The sequence below is a fragment of the Diaporthe batatas genome (genome assembly GCF_019321695.1).
Source record: "Diaporthe batatas strain CRI 302-4 chromosome Unknown Contig00002, whole genome shotgun sequence".
Taxonomy (NCBI): Eukaryota; Fungi; Ascomycota; class Sordariomycetes; order Diaporthales; family Diaporthaceae; genus Diaporthe; species Diaporthe batatas.
The window spans coordinates 1168556-1185569 of NW_025408549.1; the positions used below are offsets into that span (position 1 = coordinate 1168556).

At 55.9% G+C, this 17014-nt stretch overlaps 4 protein-coding genes across 4 annotated transcripts; 2 read left to right on the forward strand and 2 right to left on the reverse strand.

Moving 5' to 3' along the window:
• The first annotated feature begins 84 nt into the window (after positions 1 to 84).
• On the forward strand, positions 85 to 3848 carry KVR01_001566 (uncharacterized protein). The gene is made up of 2 exons (XM_044788000.1): positions 85 to 1326; positions 1863 to 3848. Exons 1-2 carry the CDS (start codon positions 1166 to 1168, stop codon positions 3541 to 3543), a joined length of 1842 nt encoding a protein of 613 aa, XP_044649521.1. The 5' UTR covers positions 85 to 1165; the 3' UTR covers positions 3544 to 3848.
• A 368-nt stretch (positions 3849 to 4216) lies between these two features.
• KVR01_001657 (aconitate hydratase ACO2) lies at positions 4217 to 7424 on the reverse strand. Its single transcript, XM_044791972.1, has 3 exons — positions 7252 to 7424; positions 6350 to 7194; positions 4217 to 6295 (listed from the first exon to the last, which is right to left on the reverse strand). The coding sequence occupies exons 1-3, from the start codon at positions 7393 to 7395 to the stop codon at positions 4765 to 4767; spliced, it is 2520 nt and encodes an 839-aa protein (XP_044649612.1). The 5' UTR covers positions 7396 to 7424; the 3' UTR covers positions 4217 to 4764.
• A 1335-nt stretch (positions 7425 to 8759) lies between these two features.
• On the reverse strand, positions 8760 to 12006 carry KVR01_001835 (uncharacterized protein). The gene is made up of 4 exons (XM_044789581.1): positions 11349 to 12006; positions 11013 to 11221; positions 10775 to 10956; positions 8760 to 10720 (listed from the first exon to the last, which is right to left on the reverse strand). Exons 1-4 carry the CDS (start codon positions 11380 to 11382, stop codon positions 9088 to 9090), a joined length of 2058 nt encoding a protein of 685 aa, XP_044649790.1. The 5' UTR covers positions 11383 to 12006; the 3' UTR covers positions 8760 to 9087.
• A 1090-nt stretch (positions 12007 to 13096) lies between these two features.
• KVR01_001898 (uncharacterized protein) lies at positions 13097 to 16683 on the forward strand. The gene has a single exon (XM_044794558.1). The coding sequence runs from the start codon at positions 13676 to 13678 to the stop codon at positions 14987 to 14989; it is 1314 nt and encodes a 437-aa protein (XP_044649853.1). The 5' UTR covers positions 13097 to 13675; the 3' UTR covers positions 14990 to 16683.
• Positions 16684 to 17014: the final 331 nt, after the last annotated feature.

The following is a 17014-nucleotide window of genomic DNA, read 5'->3' on the forward strand; positions in this document are numbered from 1 at the left end:
GTGGCATTGGCATTGGGTCCACCTGGCTCAGTCGTGCAGGGCTGACAATTTAATAGGCAAGCATTGGCTTCCTCAAACATTCGCGTCCTCTCTCTTCACCCAGACAGCCAGATCAGCCACTCTCTTTGGCGCCCATGCCACGACGTCGGTCGCAAGGCCAGGATTAAAACAGACTCGGCCTCCAAAAGCTCAAGGCAGCGGTGGATGCTTCTCACCAGGGCCTGCCAACATTTTGCGTGGTGCGTGGTCGGGGCTTGCTAATAGCAGCCGCGGAGGGCAGCTGCATATTCCACACCTGATCCGTACACATCTCATTTTGCCCGCCCTACTCTGGCCCTGGGCTCTTTGGAGACATTACGGAGTATACTAGTCCTCTCTGGCAGACTCGGCCACTTGCTGACTCGAGTCGCGGCTGTTCACCCTCAACTTATTTACCCGCACACCTGCATGCAAACTTGCATGCGTGCAACAACCAAGCACACTTACTACTACTACTAGTCTATTCCTCGCACCGTATCCCTCACCATTTCAATCTGACTTTTGACTTGATCCCAATCGCATACAAGTACAAATCCAATCAGGACGGTATGTATTGCGCATCTCCTCAAGTCTACCGCACTTTGCTACTCCCCGTCTGTTTCTACAGCCTCGCAGGCCTTGTCAATGATGCGCAATGGTAAAAGGTCGGACTGTAATGCTCTTCTGGTTTCGTTGGTTGCCTCAGCCCTACCCGTCTTAAAATCCTGTTTCCCGTCTTGTCCTCGCCAGAGGCCATCGTCACCCAGCAGAGCCACATGTGTTCCCGCTTTGCTGCTGTCGAGCTGGATGCACATCAACACACTATACCGCTTATCGGAGCCCAGCCTTACACTGCTCCCATGAGGCCGGGCCAAAGGCTGCGCGTAAACAATCTACCCACCCACACAACCCACCACTTAGTCACTCACTCTCTCTCTCTCTCTCTCCCTCTCTCTCCTCTCACCCACCTCAACCCGCCCCGCCACCTATTCCCGGCTGGGCCAACTCCACGAAGCCGTCGTCGCACGCAGGGTGACGACTATTTCAAGACTGAAAAGATCTGAGACGCCTGCCTGCTTGTCTGCCTCAATTGGCATCACTATTCTGTTCACACATTGGTCGATGGATATCTCGTGCTAATCGGGACATGGCTAGCCGTCACGTCCACCCCAAGCTGAGCTCATCAGGGCCTCGATGCATCATCTGCGACGGTCCTGAGCAGGTCGACAAGGCGGCCGTCGCATGCACCGAGTGCATGCGACACTATCATCGTGCGTGTGTCCATACCGTTCTCCACGATCGTACCAGGTAGGTCCTCATTCCCAAGTCGGCCTTGCGACCGCCTGGGCACTCGCGGTGCGCGCGCCTCGGTCCGCCGTCTGCCCTGCGTGTCTGCATCCGCGCCAAAACATACCCCTCACCACATCACCGTCGCCACCAGGCTCAAGCGGAGAGATTTCCAAACGAGTCATATCTGCGCAGCTCCCAGCCGGCAAAACCAATCAGCAAGGAGAGCAGTGGGGGTTGGACGCAAAAAGGCCCAAACTTCAAGTTGTCCTTCTCAAGTCTCGTCTTCCAAGGTTCCCAGGTTGTTACAAGTCCACCAGCAGCACGCGCCAGACTTTGGGACAGACCGGCCTACTAGCCGCGCTACTGAGTCGGGGTGGGATGGACAGCAGCTACTCTGGCCACCTTGTTTTCTTGCTCCGCATCCTGTCGTTGGTTGGTTGCACTTGCCCGCTTGGTTTTCCGTCGCACCAACCTTGTACAGTACCCATCGCACCCACGTAGCCAAACACACCACGTACATGAATCGGAAACAAGAGCTGACCAGCTTGCAATAGCTTCACCTGTGCGCGGTGTCTCGACAGGAACCATGGGATTGGGATCCAGGCAAGGCGTACATCAAACACCCAAAGTAGAACAGCACTCTCGCCCCCTCCCACATCGACCGCCGACATGTTCGGATCCTCGAGTAATCCATTCCTGCCGACCGCTGAGGACAGCCCCGCGGTGACAAAGGCAAGGTGCAATGCCCCTGGCTGCCAAGAACTTGTCGCTAGTGGCTACCCAGCATGTCACTTTCACATGCAGCCTGTCTCCCCGAAGTTGTCAAAGATTTTGGACACCCAGCATTGGACGGGCGCCATGCAGGTCAACGGGCGCCTCTCGGAGGGAGCACCGCATCACCGGAAGCAACTGGACGCAAAAATCACCGCCAGGAAGTCCATTGCGGCCAAGCCAGCCTTCTTGCTTACGGCCTCCAGGACAAACGGCACAAGGCTCAATGGTAGCAGCCAGCCTACAGTGAACCGGGTAGTTACTAACGGCTCGCATCTCTCGCCCAACTCCTCTCTCCTTCCACAGAGACATCCTGGGTCTCCTGAGACCCCATCAAGAAAGAGACAGCGCATGACATCACCCGTAAACGACAAGTTCAGCCCCAGGGTCTCGCAGCGGAACTTTGATTTGCCATCGAGAGAACGGAGTCCCGCCTACGCCAGTCTTCCAGTCCGCAATTTTGGGTCACCTCTACCAAATGGTAGTGGTGGCCTCTTGTATTCAGACAAAGATAAAGGGAGAGTGCCAGGGCATGCTGCCCCACTGGATACGAGCAATGCTCAACAGCCACCGAGTGAAATGAGTTTTGATACCGGGCCTGCTGCGTCTCCTCTTAGAAGTGCAAACAGCAACGACGCGCGGAAGCCTGGACTGGTGGGCTCGTTCACAGAGCCGGTAACTTTTAGCCACCCCGACTGGCGCTCTCCAAGCGCGCGCAACAGCATAGCCCCTGAGAAACAAGGCCGTGGGTCGGCCTCTACAAAGGCGAGAAGGAGCAAAAAGATTGCGAAATCCGCTTATGGAGGGCTGAAGCCGGTGGTACGGACTACGCCGCTTGAGAAACAACGACAGCGTCTGACGGAAGTCAACGATACTTCGGCTCTAGACAGATTCATATACGGACAGGAGGGTTCTTCTCAGCCACCACCGGGAGTAGTGGCAACGGCCGAGCGCGGGCCGTCGAAGCGCGAAAATGTCTTTTACGGACACATAGACCCGCGAACACATTGGACACGGCCTCGATCTGATGAATGGTACCAGAAGAAGGAGGAGGAGATCCAGGCCCGTGGGGGACGCAAAGCCAACTTGGGAAGGGCAGCGCAACGGATGAGAGAACAGAGACTGAAGGAGAATCCTGGTGAATGGGAAGAGACACTGCCAGAGCGCGTCCGTAATGACGAGGCGTGGCTCGGTGCGATGAGATATCATCGCAGCCGGACACACGGTGCCGGGTCAAACCAGCCGCCTCGGGCTAGTGAACAACAGCCCCCGGTCAGGAAGAAGCGCAAGTACACGAGGAGAAACCAGGTCGTGGCACCACCAGTCCCGCCGGAATCGTCTGGCACAGCCTCCCATGTAAACGCGGATTCTGCCAATTCCGAGCGGGGACCACAGCCATCGGCAGGCTCCACCAGCAACCAACGGGTGCAGAAAAGGCAAACAGATCATTCTTTGGGAGAATAGCTTTATGACTACTGTCACAGGTACACCGGGCGGTGAGTTTTTATTCCGTTTGAAGGGAATAGTTGTATATTAATACGGCACTGAGATGGTCTTGAGATGGTGATGTGCTGGCGATGGTCATCATGTCTTTTGTATGTGCCTCTACGTATTGGGGGCCATTCAGGAAGACTTGATGCTGGTGTGAACCTGAAGGTTGCTATTGGGACTCTGGCAGTGAAGCGTGCCGTAATTTGGAAAGCGTAGAGCATAGAACACAGATAATCATGTTGCATGGAATAGAGGAGCAGCAGCCAATTTTCACCATACAGCATTAAGGTCTGGAAGGCTGCAACTCCGACACAGTAAGGTCTCACCCAATCAAGTGTAATCTGCTAGGAGGTCCTGGCAGTAGAAATGGACTCCGGCATTTCAGTACCCAGCAGAGCAAGACACAGTTGAGCAACGGGCAATGGGCAATCCTCCAAACGGACTCTGCTGTTGAGGCTGAGCGCCTAGGTAAGTACCTACCTAGGTACCTAGGTACTTAAGTAGGTAATCATGTGGAGCTGTGAATGCTTGCACTCCTAACCCTGCTTCCGCCAGCCGAACAGCTGCCTAATAGAGGCCACAGCCCGCGGGGACTATCTAAGTGGCGAGGCTGCTAATAAGCCGGGTGGACATTCATTGAAGAAAGCACATCGAATCGCTTCTTTTCATTCCTTGATCGCCCCTGAGTCCTCTGGAATTCAGTGTTGAGAAGCATGTTGAAGACTCTCTCGCCCAAGTATCAAACAATCATATTCAAAACTAAATTGCAACTGAGGGTCAGGTCTGGCGCGAGGCTCTAGATCCTCAGGTGGCCCCCTTTAATCGGAACGATTTATTGACCAGGAAGTTGTCTCACTCAGACTTCACCTGCTCAGATTGTCTCCTGAGAGTACAAGTCTGCGATCGGCATCCTTTGTAGAATGACCGGCAATGTCAGCAGATGTTGACAGTGAGACCTCACCGTTCCAAATCCCCGGGCAGACTCGATGCACACAGCCTCAAAAATCACCCGAAAGCTTTGTCTCAATTGTCAAAAGCCAGCAACGCCCGAGCTGTCAGACATATGCGCCATTTCATATATACATTCCAAAAAGCACACAACTCCTCCCCTGGTATCACTACCAAGATTCCTTTCACTTTTTTAGTTCTCACTTTTGATCAAATGCCAAAGACTGTCCCAAAGACTGTCCTCGCTCAAATGCCCTTGGAGAGCAGGTTCAGAGCACTCCCTGCCAGGATGAAACCGGCCTGGTCCTTGCTTACAGCGTGCTTGACGGGGATGAGGAACTCCTCGCCTGTCTTCCTCTTGGTCACCTTGAGCTGCACGTCGCCGCAGCCCTGGTTGCGAAGCATCTCGTACAGCCCCACGGTGGCGACCTCGTCGCACGCATCGATCCTGTCGTAGTCAGCCTCGTTGGCGAACGTCAGCGGCACCACGCCCTGTTTCTTGAGGTTCGTCTCATGGATGCGGGCGAAGCTCTTGCACACGATTATCCGAGCGCCCAGGTACCGCGGCTGCAGCGCCGCGTGCTCTCGGGCGGAGCCTTCGCCATAGTTGTGCTCCGCCACCACGAGCCACTGTCGCTTCTCCTCCTTCCACTTCTTCATCAGGTCTGGGATCGTGTGCTTGCTGCCGTCGAAGTCATACGCCGCGTTCACCTCGTCGGTAGCCGCGTTCACAGCCGTGTTGAGCGTGTTGGTGGCGATGTTCGGGAGGTGGCCCTTGTACTTGAGCCAGGGTCCTGCTGCGGAAATTGTGTCGGTCGTACACTTGCCCTTGACCTTTACGAGGACTTGGAGACCGGTCAGGTCGGAGTCAGGGAACGGCTCGAACGGGTCCAGGAGGGCAAGGCGCTCCGAGGTAGGGGAGATGGCGACTGGCACGCTTGGGTCGGGCTTTTGTGATGCGACCTTGAATGCCTCGTTTCCGTTCTCAAAGGGGGTCTTGGGGTCTTCCATTCCCCTTGGTGCGGGAAACCGGAACTCCTTGCCGTCAGGCGTCTTGAGTGTATCTGTCATGGGGTTGAAGGTGGTAGAGCCGGCAAAGGCCATCGCGGTGACTATCTCGGGAGATGCGAGGAAGTTCATGGTTTCGAGGTTGCCATCATTCCGGCCGCGGAAATTCCGGTTATAGGATGTGAAAATCGCGTTTGGCGTGCCCTTGTCAACACCGTCTCGTCGCTTCCACTGTCCAATGCAGGGCCCACATGCATTTGACAGTACGATGCCGCCCGCGCCGGTGAATGATTCCAAGACACCGTCACGCTCTAGAGTTGCTCGGATTTGCTCACTGCCTGGCGTGACGTAGAAATCAGTGGCGGGCTTCAGTCCAGCTTCCTCGGCGGCCTTGACCATGCTCTCGACCCTGGTCATGTCCTCATACGAGCTGTTCGTGCAGCTACCAATGAGGCCCGCGGAGACTTTCTCAGGCCAGTGCTCCTCTTGCACTGTCTTCTTGAACTGGGACAGGGGCGTGGACAGATCTGGCGTGTGAGGTCCGTTGATGTGTGGCTCCAGCTCTGAAAGGTTGATCTCGATCAGTTGGTCGTACTCCACCCCCTCGTCGGCCTTGAACCTGAAGTATGCGTCTTCCGAGTTGCCGACCCCGGGGAAGCCCTGGAAGATCTTGGCCGCACTGGCCAAGTCTCCTCTCCTGGTGGCCTCGAGATACCTCGCGGAAGCTTCAGTGAAGGGGAATACGGAAGTTGTCGCACCGACTTCAGCACTAGAATGTGTCAATATACCAAAAAGACTGAGATACGGTCAAACTTGTGCTTACCCCATGTTGGACACTGTAGCCATTCCGGTGCAGCTAAGTGTCTCAACACCAGGACCAAAATACTCGACAATATAACCCGTTCCGCCACGGACGGTCAACTTGCCAGCCAGGTGCAGGATAATGTCCTTGGGAGAGGCCCATTCGCCGAGCTTGCCCGTCAAACGCACGCCCAGGACCTTTGGGGCCTTGAGCTCCCAAGGCGCGCCAACAAGGGCCTCGACGGCATCGGCACCACCGACACCGATGGCGATAGTGCAGAGACCACCGGCGTTGGGCGTATGGCTGTCGGTGCCCAGCATCATCAGGCCCGGCCGGGCATAGTTCTCCAGCACGGTCTGGTGTATGATACCCGCTCCGGGAGGCCAAAAGTCGATGCCGTACTTCTTGCCCGCAGACTCGAGGAAGTCGAAGACCTCCTGGTTTGCACTCAGACCGGCAGACAGGTCCTTGTCGGCGCCCTGCTCACCAACAATCAAGTGGTCGCAGTGGATGCTCGCGGGTATCGCGGTCTGGGGGAGGTTGCAGGCCATAAACTGCAGCAGGGCCATCTGTGCAGAAGCATCCTGCATGTTGACCCGGTCGGGCTTGAGCGGCAGGTTGGCCTTGCCTCGGATGTCGCGGCCATTGTTGGTGTTGGTCAGGAGGGTCTCCTCGACGTTGTTCAAATGGCTGTAGAGGATCTTTTCGGCGAGGGTGAGCCTCTGTGACCCGAGGACCCGTCTGACTTCGGCGTATTTCGTGTAGAGTGTCTCGTACACGGGAGGCAGGGCGGGGCCGGTGGAAAGAAGGCGGCGAGTCTGCGTATAAGTCGGGGCGCAGCGGAGTTGTTGTCGATGGAGGGCGCCCTGCCACCATTGTCAGTCTCGAGAGGTGCGATTCTGGGCATTGGGGAGCCGACTCACCCTCGCCAACGCTCCTGAGCGCCTGGCGACTTCAATTGGCCTCATTGTAACTGGGCGCACATGGAGTTGTGTCGAGTATGACTCTTCTGCCTTCTCTGACGAGTGGCTAAAAAAAATCGGCCCCAAAAAATGCGAGCCAGCCATGCCACCGCCGAGTGCGGAGCCGGTCCCCGTCTACCCCAGATGGCCGAGCAGGGGTGCAACCAATCAGTGTCACATTTATAGTCAGCATCTAGCCCGCATTTCATATTGATCGCATCTGAAGCTGGACAGGGCCAGACAAGAGATGACAAGCTTGCCCTTGTCGCGCTTTGTCCAGAGTTGAGGTGGTGAAAAGCATATATACTATGGTTTCTTTGGCATTGCGAGACACTTCCCACTCACCGTTTGAGTACTTCAAGTCTCTGTGAGATGGGATTACCAGATAGCATTCTCCCGGACCAAAAACGGCTGGACAAAGTAGCAAACAGGTTCAAAAGCCCCGGACTCGTTCCGCTGAACAACCACAAGGAAATGCCATGTTTAAATCAATGACATGCGGCAGAATTCCACGACTCCGTTCATCTACGTGTGAGGCACTCTAATTGAAGTTATGAGCTCTGCTCTCGTGTCCGCTTCTCGGCCACGGTAGTCATCTGTCTAGAGGATGGCCCACCTACTAGATCTGCCGCGATATCTTTCCAGGCTTGGCATCACCCGTGGCGCAGCCTCATAAACACCCGTCTATGGGTTCTGTGTTCGGATCACAGGTACATATCTTCTAGTATCCAATCAACAAGGCATGGATCCGTTGGAGACCGGCTTATCGTCCAAGCTTCGAGTGAGCTTTGTGCGGAATTCATGTATTCATATCCAGGGTATGTTGCGGGTCAATCATGCCAGCACCTAGTGTAGCATTTGAAGGCATTCTTGTCTGCATCGTCTTGAGCGTTTACCACTGTACGAAGGCGCCACATGCATTTTATATGCATGGGTAAGACCATCTCATATGAACATGATCTGCTTTCCCCACACACCGAGTACACATACTGTAATATGCTGTGACACACACAAGGTCCTACGCTAATATCAGAGGAGAGTATGGTTAGTAGCTAATTATTTTGAAGTATTCGAGAAAGAGTACAACAAGTGGTCAACTACCTAGGTAACCAAGGGAGGACTTGAGGCTTCAGCACACGCACGAAGTACCAGTGTCAAGCATGACCATGCAGCCTACTGCAGCTTTTGCTGAATATTTCCTTTGGGTCTAGTGACTGAATGACCAACCTTAAGAGATTGGGGAGAAGAAGCCACTCGCCGGGCTTCTATATCGTAGTGCCACCTGTTCGTCTTGATAACTCGTCGGCTGGCCATTTTTGAGCTTGACCACTTCCAAACCCACCTTTTCGACCTGACCGTCTCACTGGAATGTTCATGCACGTGTAGCTGGCCCGAAAGCTAAAGATCGTGCAAGGCATAAGAAAGCCTGGTCGCAGCAGCAATCAGAGTCACGTTAGGTGATCTCCTGGCGAATCATAAGTGATGTGGCATTGGGCTGGAAAGCTATCTCCTGAACTCAGAATCATTCATAATCGTCTGCCACGATGATCACAACAGCCCCGAAGCTGGTCGAACCTGTAGGTAGGAAAGCCTTGACCCTTGCTCTGAAAAGTCTTTCGACCCGAGCCAGAGCATCACACTGCCACGTCTGAGCCTGACGGAAAACAAACTTCAATACTTGACGCCATCCCTGTCCGACCACAAAACCGCAAATATCCCGTTCCAGCCTGACCAAGTTTCCTGCAAGCAAACCTGACTACAAACATAAAAAGAACGAATGCGCAGGCGAACAGCTGCTCACGCAAAATTAGGCGCAGTATAAATGAGGGAAGTTAGTACCATTGCACCAACAGTGGCGCCACCCAGGGCGGCGTATCCAATCCGTTCGGCGATCTTCCGCATTTTTGTAGGTCTCGCGGCTGTGAAATCTTGCTCTCGAGTTTCATGGAATGAGAGTGTTGACAAATCCATCTCGATCTCTGGCTGGACAGGGGCGGGGCTTCTGCACTCAGCCGACTGGTCAGACGTCGATTGCTGATGCCACGCCAGCTGCTGTTCAGTCTCCTCCGAGATTTCGGCAGCCTTTCGTTTTCCTTCAACAGCATGTTTTGATGCTCCTGAGCGTTCGGCAGCCCTTGGGGCCTCTTCTGAGGCCGCCCTGAATGCATCGATTTTCGCTCGAAACGATTCTCGCTCCTCTTTCCAGAACAGCTGTCGAGCAGAGGATGTGGCCCAGGGGGGAAGTGAACGGTCCTGATCTTCGATGTCCATCTCAGAAGTCTCTTTCGGAAGCCCAGTAGAAGTAGCATCGACAGGGAGCAGTGGGATGGGTTCGTGCGAGCTCAACAGGGACCCCTCACCCCCCTGACTGCTGATTCGGCGTTCAAGATGCCATGGCACCTGTGGCATGAATACTGTATGGGCGTTCTTGTCAAAAGCAGGAGTAGATGTATATCCAATCTCCGTGGCTGAAGACGTGGCGGGTAGGTGATCCCCTGTTATTAGAGGGATATGGTGAGCCGCAGTGATTTTGTTCTGCTCTCGGGCTTCAAAGTAATCGTATTTTCCGCTCTTGAGTCCCAAGCTCTTCACCGTGACAATAGAATCATCCTCCGACCCATGGTGCGGACGGGCGACCGGCAAAACGGCGTCAGATGGGCTTGGCTGTCGTGGCATCAACATTACCGGGGGGAGCTGACAATTGAAATGCGGCGGAATTGCCTGTTGGGAGTGCACCGCGGTATCAATAGATGGGAGGGTGAATTGCTGAGGTGCAGCAGGTGTCTGTGGCGGCTGATAAGCCCTGTGGTAAACCACAGGTTGTGGGCTAAGGAGAAATCCGGTGTCGACAGGGTCAATGTCATCCATCTGTTCTGACTCTGTGTCATAGAGGAAAACACCCTGCTCGTCTTCAGAGTTGTTGCCTGATGCAGGCTGCTCGTCATCATGTTCGCTGGGCGTATCCGTGGAAACACTATTCCAGGATGGCGAACGATCTCCGGCACTATTCGCGGGACTGTTCTCATCCCGGTCAACAGACTCTCCAGGACTCGCCGGTGTAGAGCTAGTCTCCTCATCATCCGTAAAGCTTATCGACTCTTCGTCATCGACATCGGCTGCCATCGCCACGGAATCCTCATCATCTTGGCCGCCATCATCGGAGACAATAGAGATATAATCATGCGGGACAGCATCGGACTGCATGTCCGAGTCCGAGTCGGAACTGGAGTCAACTTGGATCAATTCAACTTCGTTGATGCCGTCAATCTGGTGCAATGCATCGCGCTGTCCCGTCCTCCGCGTATTGACGTCTCGATGACCGAAGGTAGGGACCTTCAGAGATGCATTGTCATCCAAAGGTTCATTCTCGTCTGTCGAGCAGTCGTCCGGAACGGTGAAGACACGGCTGGGCGATTGATCTGCTTGGCCACTACAGTGCATCGTCAGTGCTGCTCCCGCTTTATGAAGAGTGGTAGGGACTGACCGGAGTTGAAATTCCATCCCAACTGTCACGGTGGCGGGCTTGAAGGTCTTCTCGTTACGGTACACAGACGAGCCAAAGGTGATCTTGTCACCGGACACAAGAGGCTGAGCAACGTCAGCCTCGAGCGTCTCTCCATTCAAGAGGGTCCCATGCATGGAACATGCGTCGCGGATTCTAACGACCTGTGGCCAGTTAGCTTTTCTGTAGTACGTCAACATGTCTGGTGTATATGACTGACCTGCTGGGGAATGTCTGCTTCGATCTCGGCGTGTTCTCGGCTCATGACGGGAGAGTCGAAGTAACAGTTGTCGATGGCCGGTGTCAGCCCCATAGCGGAGCGATTGCTCGACCTCCCTATAAGGACTTTCGGCTGGGACTGGGTGAGGATGATCCTTCGCTCCGGAAAGGTGACGTTGTTGGGACTGTTTGCCGACAGCAAGATGAGGACTGCACAGCATGGTTGTCAGAACAAGTAGTCAAAGGACAGAACCAGGATGGGTTCCTTTGCCGAATGATAGTGCAGCAGATGCAGATGCTGGGATGGATAGGATGGAGCGAGGGCATGAGGACTTACCCGAATCCTCGCTTGCAGCTTTCTGGGCCATCATATGTTTGAGGACAGGTTGGCAAGGCCCAGGGCAATGTTGAGCGGGATCCGGGGGATTTTACTATGGTTTTGCTGAATGCCTGGCGAAACAAGGCTCCAGTGGTGCCCCGCCTAGCACAAGTGGTTGTGAGGCTAGATATGTCGGCTCGAGGACGGCGAGGACATAGACCCGACGGCTTGGAGACGGTCGGGTTGAGGTGACGAGGCAGGCAAGGTAAGACCGAATCGGTGCAAGAAAGAGAGACACGACGACAGGCTAGAAGTTGAAGGCTTGGATGGCGTCGACGAAGTCCAAGTCGAAGGGCAAGAGGGAATGAAGGGTGGTGGTGGGTGGTTTGGAGATGGAGGTGTAAACGAAGGGTGCGGGTGGGAAGGTGGGGCAGGGAGGTAAGAGGTCGACTGGAGCTCCCTTCTTACCCCTTGTGAAGTTCGGTGCCGCTGGTTTACCGCGGGTGATTGAGTGAGTGAGTGATGGACAGACCAGGCAGCGACCACGGATTGTTCAGATAAGAGGCTCGCTAGTGCGAAGTAAGTACCTAGCCAACAGCCCAGGTGCCTGCCTACCTTACTAGGTGGGCAACAGGCAGTGGTTAGACCAGGCATGTCAAGGCAGGCTCGATACTTCCAGTCCGTTATCGTGTCAGCTGCTCAGCTGCTCATGGATCTGCTCACGGATTGCGGATCTCCCCCGCGCCTGCCAGCTACCTATTGTACCGGTGGTCTTAGAGCGGCGGGGTGGACAAGCGCTGGTGCAGAGTCAACTACAGCCACTACACTAGGGTGCTCATCTATCATTTCATGTTACTGAGACGGGCAAGCACGCCTTATTGACGGTGTTTGGCCGGTCTGAGGAGGCAGAAGGAGGGGAACATGTGTTAGATTTCACGAGCGATCATCTCCCCACCACAGAAGAAGCGCACGTCCGAGGCAGCTACATGGTACTGTGTATCAGCGGTCTGCCCGCAGGCAGGTGGAGTCATAGGTACCTAGGTACCTCCCCAGGTAGGTCAAGGACGCACAGGGCAGCCACGCAGCTTATTACTACACTATTAGGCAAACATGCAATTGCATGCTCCACTCGGGCTCCCGTCCATTGTACGCAAGTGCCCGGCTATGTAGGTCTCTCGTACGGTACGCCCTCCCTCGAGATGGTCTTGTTGGAGACATTCCACCTCGGATAGTCAGTCATTAAACGTCCCCATTGTTGGACTTGGACTTGTCTATCCTTTTCCAACCACACGGTCCAAAGGCCTGACACCCGCCCAGCCCAAGGAGATGGGGGACAAAACAGTGCACCTCGGCTCGGCACCCTTCAGAGCCATGACACTCTTCAGGCCTAGCGCCTCTGCAATCACTTTAGCCCCCTGCTCACCGCACAGGCCCCCAACTGGCCCGCTCCCCAAAGCGCACACGGCTGCACGGACAATACGGCAGCAACAGCGGCAGGGCGGGCCACCATTGCATACCCAGGTAGGGTGGTGATCCACAGTGCTGCCAGGTGCTGCCAGGACATGGAGCACTTGAGGCGGGTCGACAGAAAATGTGGGCCGCGACTGGTAAATCTCGCCTCAATGTCGTCACCAAGGAACAAATCTGTGCCCCAAGTAAACAAAAGGGTCGGATATCACTGTACAGACTGACAGACAGTCAGACAGCACGGGTGAGTCAGTCCGAGGAACGAGGAACAAGGGGCTGGGGGCAAAATTGGCAATTATGGGAATTCATGGACCGTAACCGCAGCTGACATGATCATGCCGGGCTGGATCGGCAGACGCGGGCCACACCGTACAACAGAGTAGCCTCCCTACTGACCCAGGCTGCCAGGCTGCCAGTGAGTGGCCAGAACTGGCTGCGGAGGTAACTGGGGTCTTGCTCCGTCACCACCCAAAATGTGTGCTGCTCAAAAACCCCCAGCACAGTTGCGCCCTCGTGGGTGGTCACTTAACTTATAAGTATATCTGGTCCCAGTCTGCCACCCCCCAGCGCACAATAGACCCCTTCTGCGCCACCCTCGCAGTTTTCTAAACCCACAACGCGCACGACCAACCAACCCTCATGGATTTTGCTTCGAGAACCACTCTGCCCACGAACACTGTTCCCGCCTCCGCCTTTGCATCGCAACAACACAGAGCTCTTGATCATTCCCACACTTAGCACGTATCCTTCCGTGCCGCTTCGAACATTGTCCGCGCACAACAGCACGACCTCACCGGCTTTGAGAGCCTTCTCTTTGTCGGCTCTGGCAGATTCGAAGTGGCCATTGTAACCGGGATCCAGGACCAAACACATTTAACATGCACGACCTACGGAAGAAGGCCCTCCTCGAGAGCGGCAAGACGCAGTCCCGCAAGGCGCGCTCACGACCCGACTCCAAGTCTGCGACGCCAATCACCTCGCCTGGCCACTCCCCCGCCGGTTCACGCGCACCTAGCCGCTACGCCTCCGAGGACGAGGGCGACAGCGACTCCGACTTCGACGACATGATGACCATGAGCACCACCTCAGGTGCCTCCGACCACGGCGACGAAGACGGTACTGGGCGCGCCTGGGTCGACCGCGTGAACGCACGAGTTTCACAGATTGTTTCCGGTGGCCGCTCTGGCGAGCGCAAGAAAATCAGCAACCAGGAGAGAGAGGACATGCTGAAGTCGTACCTGCACCTGGCGCGCCATTACTACGTCCGCTCAGAAATCCAGGCGCCCATGAATGACCTGGTGCTGGGTCTCGTAAGAGCCATCAAGTCGGGTGTCAGCGCGACCGAGCGCACGCTTGCGCTGAAGGCCCTGTCCGTGACGATCCTCACCAACCCCACAGACACAGTCCTCGACCAGTACGTCTCAAGTCTCAAGTCCACTGTCGAGGACGACGAGGCCGAGCAAGTCAAGACGGCCGCGCTCCGTGCGCTGGCCGTGACGGCCATGTATGGTGACGGGTCGACCGAAGCCGCTGAGGACATGATGCTATACATGCTCGATATCATCGAGAGCGACGGGCACACCGTTGGCGCAGCTGACGTCGCACCAGTGGTGGTCGCCGCTCTTGAGAGCTGGGGCTTCATGGCCGCGCATCTGGAGGATCTTTCCGAGCAGAGCGAGCAAGCCCTTGAAGCCTTTGTGGAGCAGCTCGACAGCACCGACGCCTACGTGCAGACCGGCGCTGGCAACAACATTGCGCTGCTCTTTGAGAGCGCAACTGAGCTGGAGGAATCCTCTGGGGAGAAGATGAACCTCCGGTACGACCCCAAGAGACTGGCGCAGCAGATGCGAGAGGCATCAAGAGGCTCGAAATCCATGTCCAAGCGCGATAGACGGCACCTCAAATCGGACTTCAATAGCATCGCGACTGGGCTCGAACGAGGCAAGGGCCCGGGCTACTCGACCGCTGGATGGGCGGCATCTAATCCGCACACGGGCGGCAACGCCGTCATCAGTTCACACGGCAGTGACGTCAGCGAGTTTGGGTACCGTCAGACAATCAGCGTCGGCAAGGACAAGATGACCATCGACAGCTGGGCCCTGTCAGCCAAGGTCGATTTCCTGAGGACCGTTCTTGCTGGAGGCTTCCCTACCCATCTCGCCAAGAACGAGACGGTGCAGGAGATGATTTGATCACCTCAACGGTTGGCAACGCGGAAGCTGCGTTTTCCTAGCATGCATTGGTTTCGGGCGTCGCGCAAAATTGATATCCAAGGAGTCACGGGACAGATGACAGTGCTGTGCTGAAACGGGTTTAATGGGTGCAGAGCGAACACTGGCAGTACGATTCTAGATTCAGATTTCCTATTACTAATAGTGCACACAGTAGATACAGGCGCATCCACAATCAGATTCTATGGCTTTCAACACATGATTAAAGTGACTGTGAGAGTATGTCTTGGTTGTGTACCACAGTGACTGGAAATTGACCGCCTTTGCCAATTCCTCTTACTAACCTAACCCCCCCCCAAACAAAAAAGAGACACGCCCTGCACGCCTAAGCAAGCCCATATGGCGAAAACGAGATGTTGAAGGCGAGGGGCACCTCCCAGATACCAACGGTGCTGCAGGTTTCTCCTTACGACAACTGAGGGCCAGTCCGAGACACTGCGTGCCCATCATGCTGAATTGCCCACATTGCGGAAGCATGCTGCAGGTTGCCGGCATTTTCCGTCGCACGAGGCCCGCTCCTTCTTTCGACTTCCCCGGCAGCCAGAGGGCCGGAGGATATTGGGAAGAAGGAGGTGAAGGCGGAGTGGCTGGAGAAGGTGACACGCCGGATACTAATACGGTTGTCCTCGAGTACACACTCAGTGGTGTACACCAGAGCGAGGAGAGATGGGTTAAGGACAGGCGCACAACTGCTCGAAACACTTCATATTGCCAGATTGATTGCCCGGGCGGGCAGTGCCCAGGTGCCCGAACGGGGCGATCCGAGAGGCCAAGTGGATGAAGGGAGAGGCCCTGCAGCAAGCGGGCGCCGCGTGGGAAGTGGGACCGCATAGAAAAGTCCATCTCTGCTAGCCTGCTAGCCTGCTAGCCTGCTAGCCCGGTGCCCGGTGAGATAGATGTACGGAGTGTCACGAAGGATAACACGCAGTAACTAGGTGGGTAGAGTACGACCTGCCCTCGGGGTGCGACCAGTCGACCAGTTTGTGCCGTGTACCGGCGGCCGGGTTTCGCCACTGGTGTGCCTTGTAGGCCCGCTTGGCTAGGCAGTCTGTGTCTGTTGGGACGTTGTCTGTACTCGAGACCTGTTCGATGCTGGCTGGCCTGGTGCGACGGCGGAGCTCGACAAGCCAGTCTGACAGCTTCGGAACGGCTCGGTAGATGGTGCTATAAAACTGGGCAGTTCTACAGGCCATCCGGCCTCGCGACGAGCTTCCGAGGCTCATCTGCTCGTCTGCTCACTGACCAGGCGGACTCGAGCAGGTCGCCTGTCTCCTCCAAGACTTTTGATGACGACTTGTCAGGTTGGTGGGAGATGGGCCGGACTGGCTGGCTGGGGACTCCCATGTCGGATTCTGGTTGCAAGGTGTGCTCGAGCCGCGAGGAGGCTTTGCGGTGCGGGCCAGGCAGCGCCAGGGCAGGCTGACAGGCCGACGGCCTGGCACTGCGAGGTAGTGGAGCTTGGGTCCCCCGGGACGAAAGGTGGTCGAGTTGTTTGTTTACATGGCAAGGTCTTGAAACAGCCCAAGGAGTCAGTACACAGACAGACAGAATGCAGCGTGCTGCACTGCCCGCCCTGCACGCCATGCCGCCCCGGCACAAGCTGTAACAAACCGCAGGCCTGAGGTAACAAGATGACGGTCGGGATTGGGATTGGGATTGGGATTGGGATTGGGATTGGGATTGGGATTGGGCTTGACGGCGAACCGGGTGGCCACTGGCCAGGGCATGTGTGCTCTGCCTCCCTTGTCCTTGCAGCAGCTCGCACCCACTCGAGCGGGAGACGGGCATCCAAGACCAATTGGTCGGCCCAACAACAGCAGCCCGGCCCTTGCCAGCTCATCAAGCCACCCTTTACCTACCAACCGCATCCCAGCCCAGCCTGCCCAACCTGCCAGCCTGCCAACCCGTGCTGCCGTGGTCCTCGCTGACCTGGAGCTTGCTGATGAGGAAGCACTCTACTCTGTGCTGCGCAGTATCGTGTGTGTG

Bases quoted from the DNA above. Each gene is read 5' to 3' on its own strand.
- KVR01_001566 (XM_044788000.1), top strand. From the start codon at position 1,166: ATGGCTAGCCGTCACGTCCACCCCAAGCTGAGCTCATCAGGGCCTCGA. The intron at 1,327-1,862 runs GTAGGTCCTCAT...AGCTTGCAATAG, and splicing joins GTTCTCCACGATCGTACCAG to CTTCACCTGTGCGCGGTGTC.
- KVR01_001898 (XM_044794558.1), top strand. From the start codon at position 13,676: ATGCACGACCTACGGAAGAAGGCCCTCCTCGAGAGCGGCAAGACGCAG.
- KVR01_001657 (XM_044791972.1), bottom strand. From the start codon at position 7,395: ATGGCTGGCTCGCATTTTTTGGGGCCGATTTTTTTTAGCCACTCGTCA. The intron at 7,195-7,251 runs GTGAGTCGGCTC...CAATGGTGGCAG, and splicing joins GCTCAGGAGCGTTGGCGAGG to GGCGCCCTCCATCGACAACA. The intron at 6,296-6,349 runs GTAAGCACAAGT...GACACATTCTAG, and splicing joins GCTACAGTGTCCAACATGGG to TGCTGAAGTCGGTGCGACAA.
- KVR01_001835 (XM_044789581.1), bottom strand. From the start codon at position 11,382: ATGATGGCCCAGAAAGCTGCAAGCGAGGATTCGG. The intron at 10,957-11,012 runs GTCAGTCATATA...AACTGGCCACAG, and splicing joins AAGCAGACATTCCCCAGCAG to GTCGTTAGAATCCGCGACGC. The intron at 10,721-10,774 runs GTCAGTCCCTAC...GATGCACTGTAG, and splicing joins GGGATGGAATTTCAACTCCG to TGGCCAAGCAGATCAATCGC.